Source organism: Sinocyclocheilus anshuiensis, unplaced genomic scaffold (assembly GCF_001515605.1).
Source record: "Sinocyclocheilus anshuiensis isolate Anshui unplaced genomic scaffold, SAMN03320099.WGS_v1.1 scaffold207, whole genome shotgun sequence".
In the NCBI taxonomy this organism is placed as follows: domain Eukaryota; kingdom Metazoa; phylum Chordata; class Actinopteri; order Cypriniformes; family Cyprinidae; genus Sinocyclocheilus; species Sinocyclocheilus anshuiensis.
In genome coordinates, this window is record NW_015551045.1 from 1,680,845 (window position 1) to 1,691,937 (window position 11,093).

The 11,093-nt window shown below is 34.9% G+C and overlaps 1 protein-coding gene across 1 annotated transcript in view; it reads left to right on the top strand.

The window, feature by feature from the left end:
- LOC107661787 (serine/threonine-protein kinase 32A-like) overlaps window positions 1-11,093 on the top strand; it is a 50,517-nt gene that overhangs the window by 2,685 nt on the left and 36,739 nt on the right. The window contains exons 2-3 of the mRNA XM_016451554.1: window positions 786-841; window positions 3,016-3,167. Of these exons, the coding sequence (XP_016307040.1) occupies window positions 786-841; window positions 3,016-3,167 (208 nt within the window). The remainder of the gene's footprint in view (window positions 1-785; window positions 842-3,015; window positions 3,168-11,093) is intronic.

Here is an 11,093-nt window from a genome sequence, read left to right on the forward strand (position 1 = left end):
AATTTATATACTCACCTAACAGTACCTCTATGACGTTCTTTCTTCATGCTTTGTGTTGTTTGCTTCTATTTTTAAGACTTTGGGGTATAAATTAGAGCATTCTGAGAAAGTGTTTTTTTTTTTTTTGACGTTTCCTGAAATTTGTGCCAGTTAGATAGAAGTTTGTAATTTTGAGGAAACTCTTGCCAGTTTTGTGTGCAAAATGCAACAGAAAAGCTGTGAGCATGCTAGCTGAGTCTGAGACTTCTGTTTTTAAATATAATAATGATCGCTGGTCCTTGACCAACAGAAGTAGGGACCATCGAGTAGCAACCATCAAGCTGTAATTGCTGCTGACAGCATTCTTTAGACTGCCTTGGACTGCAGTTTCAGATAGACGAGCTGTGAGAGACGGGACGCGGTTCATTCACAGGTCAGACGATGAGTTTGGCTGCATTAGATGAGGAGTGAGATTCAGCTAAAATGCCTTTGGTGCAAACCAAACACATCATGCATTAATTTTGCGAACTGATTTAAACGCCTGTTTAAATCAGATGAGCAACTTCATAAAGAAATTAAAATCTACTGTCAGCTTGTTTTATTTACTATTCAGCATCGCAATTGTCCTTGGGAATACAAAGAGTTTGAATCTGTTCTGTTCTCAAATATGGTGTTTACTGTTTTACTCCGACGCCCCTGTGTGTGTCTGTGTGTGTGTGTTCTACAGAAGAAAAAAATGATTATCTTGTAATTTCATTAGTGTAATATACAGTACACTAATATATTTATTTATTGTCTCTCCACAGTCAACTTTGACCACTTTCAGATCTTGAGAGCCATTGGAAAAGGCAGTTTTGGAAAAGTAAGTTTTGCTTTATATTTACTAGATAAACACAACAAAACAAATTGAAGCCGATTGTACTGAGGCCAAAGTGAATTGTCAGTGACCTTCATTGATTGCGCTTAAAACATTGATACTGTAGATTAAGACCTAATTTGGCAGATTCAATTAACTCAAGAGTAAGTGCGCCAGTTGGCCTTAAGATGGTTAATTACTACTATATTGACTCGATAGTATGGCAAGCCAGCTGTTAACGTCTATTAATGCCCAATATTCAATATGTTTAAATTCTTCAGCCAATGTTTTATTCTGGGATTCTATCTTTGTTGACTCTCCAGTAGAGGTTTCGGAAGTAAAATACTCCATTCATTTTATCCATAAAAGGGGAAAATTACTTTTTTGAAAAACTGTATTACCCATGATGCTGTTCAAAAAATTCTACCAATCAGAGAGTTGTGGCCAGCAAATCAAGCCAAAAGAGATCTTTAGCTCCGCCCACCCCATCAAGCACAGTGAATGACGTATATGTACCTGTATATAGCAGTTGTTCAGCTGCTTCTTAAAAAGCCTAACTAATGGCGCTTTTCCACTGCATGGTACGGCACGGTACGGCTCGGGACGGCTCCGACGGGCTCACTTTTGGGGGGTTTTCCACTGGGTACAGTACCTGGTACCTGGTACGTTTTTTAGTACCACCTCGGTTGAGGTTCCAAGTGAACCGTACCGTTACCAAAACGTGACGTGTAAACTCTGATGATCCCCACTCTAAAGCGGTACTGAACTGCAGTGGAAACACAAACCAAGCCGAGCCGAGCCGTACTGAGCCGTGCCGAGCCGAGTCGTACAATGCAGTGGAAAAGCACCATTAGACCCACTAGAACTGAAGAATTACTGTCCCATCTCAAAATGATCATGCATATCAAAGATTTTAGAAAAGGCAGTTTTATCCCAGTTAATGTCTTAGACAAATTCAGTTGGGTTTTAGGGCGGGTCACAGCACAGAGTCTGCACTTTTGAGAGTTGTAAATGATCTTTGTATAATCAGTGATTCAGGTAACTCTGCAGCTCTGATTTGACTGGACTTGGGTGCATCTCTTGATACAATAGACCATGTGATTCTCATAAATATCTTATCTTGCCAATAGAGCATTCTCAGTGAAGTATGGTGACTTTGTTTCAACAACAGCTCCTATTACCTGTGGGGTTCCTCAGGGTTCTGTTATTGGCCCTGTTTTATTTTCCTTGTACGTGCTACCTCTGGGCTCATGTCTTACCATTTGTATGCCGATGGTACACAAATTTATCTCCCTTTGAAATCTGGAGAGAACTGTGCTTCTAACTTACTTTTGGCATGTCTGGAAGAGGTTAAGAATTGGATGAATCACAATTTGGTTCAGTTAAACCAAAGTAAAACAGAGATTATGATTTTTGGTCCCGACAGAGGATGCTCAGACATTGCCACTTATTTAGGTCCGTGGTCAGCCTACTGCAATGACCAAATAAGGAATCAAAGAGTTGTGTTTGAACCAGAACTGAAATTTTACAAGCACATTAATGCTGTGGTTAAGAGTTGTTTTTTTCCAGATTGCTCGATTAAAACCAGCTCTCTCCGAACTCTCTGCCTTTATTTTGTCTCAACTGGACTATTGTAATGTTTTGTATGTGAGGTCCTGTCAGACCATTATTTCATGCTTGCAATTAGTTCAGAATGTGGTGGCTAGGCTGCTTTTGAATGCTAAGAAAAATCAACATATCTCTAAAAGACATGTCATACAGCATATATAGCATACGGCTATATATATTATACAGACTTTAAATAAAAAAATGTTATCTTTGTGGACCCTGAAGGTTATGAAATGTATCCAAGACCTAATAAGTTCAAGGAATGTTTATTATTGGAAAATAACTCATGAAATAGTTCTCTGAATTTAAATCGATATTTACCATGGACTGACAGCTCAACCATACGGTAGAGTATTAAATCTTGTATAAATTTAAAAAAATGATTGAGGCTATTTATTAGATGTCTACTAATACTACTTTTTCATTAGCTCCTTTTAAAGTTAAAAATCCAATGGAAAAATGCATGGGGAAAACCCAGAACCAACTCCACTGAAAAACTGAGAGCCCATATTCTCAGCAAACTTGGATTCAGATTTTTTCAAAAAGATCGCTCATACCATTTTTTTTTTCAGGTATGCATTGTCCAGAAAAAGGACACGAAGAAAATGTACGCCATGAAGTATATGAACAAACTCAAGTGCGTGGAGCGCAATGAAGTGCGCAATGTCTTCAAAGAGCTCCAGATCATGCAGAACCTGGAGCACCCGTTCCTGGTCAATTTCTGGTGAGCTTCTCGAAGTCATTAAGTGATTCATCAAAAAATTTTCCTTTGACACTTTTCCATTGAGCTCATTTATCCAAAAACATATAAAACTGCCTTGTATTTTGAAAAAAAAGGTATTTAACAAAAAGTATTAGAAACATGCTAATCATAATGTGCTAAAACATGCTAGCAACATGTTAGAAACATGCTAATCATGTCAGCTACATGCTAGAAACATGCTAATGATGTCAGCGATATGCTAGAAACATGCTAATCATGTCAGATACATGCTAGAAACATGCTAATCATGTCAGCTACATGCTAGAAACATGCTAATCATGCTAACAACATATAACATTGTGTTAAATAATGCTATGCTAGCAATGTGATAATCATGTAACAAACATGCTAGCAATGTGTTAAAAATGCTAAAATATGCTATAAACATGCTAAAACATGCTAGCTATGTGTTGAAGTGTGATAGCAAAGTGTATCTATCTATCTATCTATCTATCTATCCTAACTTTCATACTTTAAATGGTTTCAAGCTTCAAGCTTTTACAACTAATTCAAGCTTTCAGGCTAGGCTTTCTCGAGCCAACCAAAGTTTATCTTGACACTTTTTTTTTCTAGTTTGCTACTACTGTACAATTTGAGGCAGTGTTTGAATCGTCTGTTTATTGAAGGTACATGGTAGCGGAATCAAACTAATATTTTGTCTTTGTGTTTGGAAAATTTTGCCAAAGAAAGTTTGTAGTTCAGCTTTCGGCCTGGTGGGAGATGGGGCATAAAACTGGTAACAGCTGAAGCATGAAATTTAGAGACGGATATGAGACAAAACAGTGCAGTCACTGTCAGGATGCTTTTAGCTTCACAAATGAATGGAGCTGAATACTAGAGATATGAGCACACTTCACATCTAGAAAGCTTTTCATGCTGTTCACTACTTTATTTCAGCAAATTGTTACCTCATTCGATTCACACACAACATAACTCATAACAGGACTCTGTTTTATCAGTATGATTTACCAGTATTTATACAGTAACATTTACACGTAACATTTTCATTGTCATGATTTAGTATCTATCCAATATATCAACGCTCACCATCATTAAACCTAAGTATGACATATATGAATCTAAAATATAAATGTAATTGACTGATTTGTGTGAAAGGTCAAATCAAGTAAATGTGTAAAATGCAGTGTAATAAGTTAGCCCCAAAAAATTGTGTAATCAGTTACATGAGTTAATATACTCTAAGATTAATATTTAGATTTGAATGTGTACTACACGTATGCACTAAACCTGAAATATTGAGTATAAGCTAATTAGGTTATTAATTTCATTTTTTTATGAACTTCAAAGGATGGATCAAAATGTATTCATGCATGAATAAATCACAGTTAGTTTTCTAAATATTTCAAGTTAGATGCAATTAACATTTGTGTAGTACAAAAGGAAAACCAATTAACTTAATTTTTAAGTTTATTAACTTTATATTATCAAATGTAAAACTAGTAAAATAAAACCTACCCAGGCTCATTGGAAATACATGCCTCTACATACATTCCTGCAAAACTAAAAAAAAACGAATCGCTGCAGTTTCCAGTTGAAATCAACACTTGAGGCAGTAAAACTCTTGACAACTTGTATTCCTTTTCATACAAATTATGATTTACAGGGCTAGAGTTTTGATTAAGAAAGCCTATATCAATAAAAATCTGAATTACAGAATGAATGGACACCTTAAAGGGGGTACAGTGCACTTAAAGGGACAGTTCACCCAAAAAGGAAAATTCTGTCATCATTTACTCACCCTCATGTTGTTCCAAACCTGTATGAGTTTCTTTTTTGCACTGAACTCAAAGGAAGATATTTTGAAGAATGCTGGTAACCAAACAGTTGATGGTAGCCATTGACTTCTATAGTATTTTTTCCATGCCATGGAAATCAATGGCTACTGGCAACATTCTTCAGAGTATCTTCTATTGCGTTCAACAGAGGAATGAAACAGTCACACTTTAGTTTGGGGACCAATGTTAACTAACTATTAACCATGACTTTTGCCTCAGTTTGCTGCTTATTAAGTTAGTAAGGTAGTTGTTACGTTTAGGTACGGGGTGGATTAAATGATCTAAAATATGGTCATGCAGAATAAGGTGTTAATAAGTGCTTTATAAGTACTAATAAATAGCCACTATTTTTATAATATGCATGCTAATAAGCAACTAGTTAATAGTGAGAATTGGTCCCCAAACTAAAGTATTACCAAAGAAACTCACACAGCAACTTGAAGATGACTAAATAATGACATAATTGTCATTTTGTGGCTGAACTTTAACTTTAATTGTCACAATCCAAAAAAAAACCAAAAAAAACTTTTCATCTTCTTTATGTGAAGTAAGAATTCTTATTGTATTTTGCTGTCAAATGAAACCAAAATCCATCCATCAATTCTCCAAACTGTTGTCTTCTCTCTGTTTCCCAAAACCATAGTAACTTCATTGCACATCTGTTGTTTGAAGCATGTTTTTTCAACAATACATTTAAAGCCATTAAAAAACAAAAAATGGCACTTTAAAATTCATTTGACAAACTAAAAGATGTAGAATGGAATCTGGAATAAACTGCATGTTAGCTTGCTTATTAATATAATTTATTAATAATATTAATTAAAGTTCACATGTTTTTCTTACAAAAAACTATGCTATTAACCACAGGTCGAGAGCTGCGGTTCCAATCACGCACCTATGCAATGCTCTTTGCGAATGTTTGTTGCAAATACGGTTTTGGGAAACCATTTGCAACCATAGTTTTTATCATTAACCACTGCAGTAAAAGAATTGGCAATAGACAACCGTTTCAATTAATTATCTGTGCAGCATTCAGATATCACACTAGTCTTTGCATTACAACTTAAATAGAAAGCCTTATTACTTTTAATGAGATGTAGACAGGCTCTAGCTGAGACTACAAGCGTCTTTATATTTAAAGAGAAGAGCTCTCACACTACCTTCTGTCTCACGTGGAGTGTGTTTTCCTGAAACTCTTCTGCTTGTGGCGAAAGTTGAATTCTCTTCTCCTGATTTCCGAGTGTCTAAAACAAGAGAATAGCATTTAGCCTGCAGTTTTCTCATTTGTAAGCCTGATTAGCACACGTGTAGACGTATTCTGATTGCATTATGCCATTCACAGTTTTAAACTGGTTCTAAGAGGCCCTAAATGCGCTCAAGGTGCATCACTCTTTTGCCAGCAGTGTGCTTGTGCAGGAAGTATAGCTTGACGAAGTGGGCTCACACCTTACGCTTTCTCAGCACCGCGCTGTAATTTGGTCCCTCTTTGACATCGGACAAATAAAGCCTGTCAATCAAAGCGCAGTTTAAAATCGATGTGACACGAGTCACGGTGGCATCCTAAGCAGGTTTTCATGCCATGCCTTTTCCTTGTCATCAGTAATTTATTAGATGTGTGCTTCTGCTGTAGTGCAGGATCTCAGTGATGCCCTCAAATACGAATCAAACGCCTCAAAAGGTCATTGGAGGATGAAAAATGCATGCCAAAGTTAAAACCTTTTGTTTGTATTTGCCAAGCATAAATTGAAATTGTTTTGCCATTTCGTACCAAAGGCAGGATTATCATTGTGATAACACTTTAGAATAGGGAACATTTATTCACTATTAACTATGACTTTTCACTCAATAAATTCCTAATTTGCTGCTTATTAATAGTTAGTAAGGTAGTTGTTAAGTTTAGGTATTGGGTAGAATTAGGGATGTAGAATAAGGCATTAATATGTGCTTAATTACTACTAATAAAAGGCTAATATTCTAGTAATATGCATGCTAATAAGCAACTAAGAGACCCTACAAGTGTTACTATTATTGTTAATTGAACCTAACACCATAAACCAAAAACATTTCAGATATGAACTAAAATAAAATTCAATAATAAAAAACTTATTTCAACATTTTCAATATTTATTTTCAATATTTGCAGTATTATAACTAACACTAAATCAACTAAAAGTATAAAACTACAGCATGTGCATGATGAGTCGATTTTCTGATATTTTTTCCAAGCATGTTTTATCAATTCTAAACCACATCAATCTTAATAACTACTATTAATTTTGCACAAAATCATTTATAAGTGATATATAATTGTTAATGAGAGCGGGAAGTAGAAAATGCCTTATAATCAGATTAAGCAGGTTTTTTTTACAGGTGAAATAGGCCAAAAAAAAGAGATTTTACTCACACGGAAAAGTCAGAAATGAATAAATCTCCATGAGAAGCATGCAATACTATAGAAATAGCAAAATTAAGATGTGACCATTGAACAAGAAATGCTCTTTTTAAAAACAAATATTTTTTTCAATGGTCACGGCTTAATTTTGCTATTATGCACATCTGAATATAAGGCATTTTTCACTTTCAGTCCTCCTTAACAATTATATATCACTTATAAATAATTATATACTAATAGTACTTATTAAGACTGGTGTGGTTTGGAATTGGTGAAATGTGCTTGGGGAAAAATATGATCAGAATATCTTCTTGCCTAATAATTATGCATACACTGTATATAGACATCAAAATTACAAAATAAGTAAATAAATAAATACTACAACTTCAACTTAAAAAAAGAAAGAAAAGAAAACAGAAGTAACTAAATGAGCAACAGTACATCTTTGACAGATTTGCCATCTATCCAAAGAAACCCAATGCACTTTGAGCTCAATATAATGGCCATTTATAGCTTACGGTTATAAAATATCATTTATAAAACGGAGAGTTCCGGTGCTTGATTCTGATTGGCTGAGCCGCGTTTGAAGCTGTTGTAAATTACTCTACAAAGTAACACACCTTTGTTTCCGTTTGTGTGTTGCTCGGCAACCACTTTGTTGCAACCACAACTGTTTCTGAGGAGCTACATTGTTTGGTGGAAGAATACTGTTTTTATTAATATCATTACACTTTATTTGCTCTGTTTTATAATGTGAAACCTTACTACGTATATGGAATAACCGAATAACAACGCCCCTTAGCTGTTATAAATTCACTGTAAACCACGGCTTCTTGGGGCTTATTGCTTTATTTTATATTTTTATTTATATAGTACTTCATTAAAAAGTGTTTTCCTGCCAAGTAGAGAGTTATCCATTCCAAAAGTTGTTTATTTTATTAAGAGAGCAATAGACAGCATGTTAAGCAGTCTAGTTTCCGCCAATGTGTTTTCTTCTTTTATCTATTGCTTTTCTGCAACTAAGAGCTTTTTATACACATCCTTCTGGCTCATTTTAGTAATAAGCTGGGCTCTGTTTTAGGCCGGTAACTCCTCCTGCTCTGTTTGTGTGATGCATATGACAAATGTATGGTTTCTTAAATTGTGTGGATTGTTGACTTTTCTAAAAATCGAACAATAAGAGAAACTGTTCATTTTTGCTTGCCAAATTACAAAAAAGGGCAAAACTATCCCACAGGCCAAAGCCATATATATATATATATATCTATATATATATATATATGTGGGACCTTTTTCTGGTTTAGTGGCTGTATATAAGTGTATGCAGTAATGCTGAGTGGTATCAATTATTCATGATGTATTTGCCATGTGTTTACTGTATATGTAAAATTAAGCAACAAAGTGAATACTGTGATTATTTTAAAGCTCTTTTTTACACAGAATAAGGTTACAATTGTTCCTTGTTCTGTGACTGGCAAGCACAAGAATGTAAAGACATATATATATATATATATATATATATATATATATATATATATATATATAGACCCGAGTATAAAAGTAGTTTCCTATAGATTTATTTTGATGGTAACCAGCAATGTTTTAATGTCAGCTGTCTAAAATAACGTCATATTAATATTTTAATATTTTACAATGTAGAGTCTTCTTATAAATTCTGAGATGCAGTGTATTTCACTGTGACGTATATGGTTTAGCAGGTTCACTTAGATGACTCACGCGGGTCTCTTGAAACATTAAGCAGTGATATGAGAACATCTGCAGATTGTTGCTATGTTGCTCATAAAGCCTCAGGCTGTTCTATTTGTGTCCACACAGCAGACGTGTTGAGTTCAGTCTCTGACAGATGGACATTTCCAGGGATCAAAGTAAAGCAGGACGCTTAAAAAGGCTTTTCTGTTCTCCTACATTAATTCCTGCATTGACAATGTCCACTTCCGCAGCTGAGAGGTCTGCTGTCCTTCATGAATATTAACTACACCCTCGTGAAAAAGAAGTATACTTCAGCATACTGTACTTTTAATAAAAGTACTTAATAGACTTAAGTGCAGATTGAATGTAATGTTTTTGGAAGCTTAATTACATGTTTACAAACAACTACAGTTAAAATTATAATCACGTACTGAAGTACATGTGCTTTAGTATGTTAGTGAACATCAAAATAAGTGTATTTCTTTAAAGCATGCCAAATGTTTATTAAAACTTCATTTAAAATATACTTTAAGTAGAACTTTTAAGTTGCCATTATTAAAAGTGCACTTCTAAACTTGTACTAAAGTATCTTAAGAAACATGAAAGATTTGTGTACTTGCAGTTTTTTTTCAGTATTTTGTAACAATATACACTACCGTTCAAAAGCTTAGGGTCAGTAATATTTGTCTTTCTTCTTTTGAAAAAAATAGTATTTTATTCAGCAAGGATGTGTTGAATTGATAAAAAGTGATAGACTTATTGTTAGAAAAGATTTCTACTTTGCGCATCACAGGAATAAATTATATTTTAAAGTATATTAAAATAGAAAACAGCTATTTTAAATTGTAATATTTCATAATATTGCTGTTTTTTTCTGTATTTTTGATCAAATAAATGAAGCCTTGATGAGCAGAAGAGACTTTAAAAAGACATTACAAATCTTACTCCCAAACTTCTGAACAGCTGTCTGTCTGTCTGTCTGTCTGTCTGTCTGTCTGTGTGTGTGTGTGCGTGCGTGTGTGTGTTTGTTTCTTTGCGTGTTTGTTTGCCTGGGTTCCAGCACGATGACGAGACAAACCTGTTTTTAGTTTATGTAACGCTGTGAGAGAGTCATTTTTCAAATATGAATGGAAGGGCACATCAGCAGGCAGCAAGTATGTAAAATCAATGCTGCTTTGCTGAATGGTTTTTCAAATGAGAGTAAAATGAGTGTTTGCTGATGTAGAGCTCCTGAGAGTGTCAGACATTGATTGACCGATGGGTTACTGAGGGCACAAGCAGAACAAGCTCAGACCTGCCAGTGGGAGATCTTTCTCTGAAACAAACAAACTGGAAAACAACTTCAGTGCTTTTCTATGACTGAGGTTCTGTACTTTTGCTTGCTTTGGCTTTATGACCCCACAAAATAGCTCAACAAGCACAGTTTTCTTTCCTTTGTTGACATTTTATATTGAAGCTGCAAATTTGGGTGAGACATTTTCCCTTTTTAAAAGGAATATTTGATTAAAAATGAAAACTTACGCCCCCTCAGTCCATCCAAGATGTATTTTGTTTCTTCATCATATTTGGAGAAATGTGTCATTCCATCACTTGCTCACCAATACAGGTGCATCTCAATAAATTAGAATGTCGTGGAAAGGTTCATTTATTTCAGTAATTCAACTCAAATTGTGAAACTCGTGTATTAAATAAATTCAATGCACACAGACTGAAGTGTTTAAGTCTTTGGTTCTTTTAATTGTGATGATTTTGGCTCACATTTAACAAAAACCCACCAATTCACTATCTCAACAAATTAGAATATGGTGACATGCCAATCAGCTAATCAACTCAAAACACCTGCAAAGGTTTCCTGAGCCTTCAAAATGGTCTCTCAGTTTGGTTCACTAGGCTACACAATCATGGGGAAGACTGCTGATCTGACAGTTGTCCAGAAGACAATCATTGACACCCTTCACAAGGAGGGTAAGCCACAAACATTCATTGCCA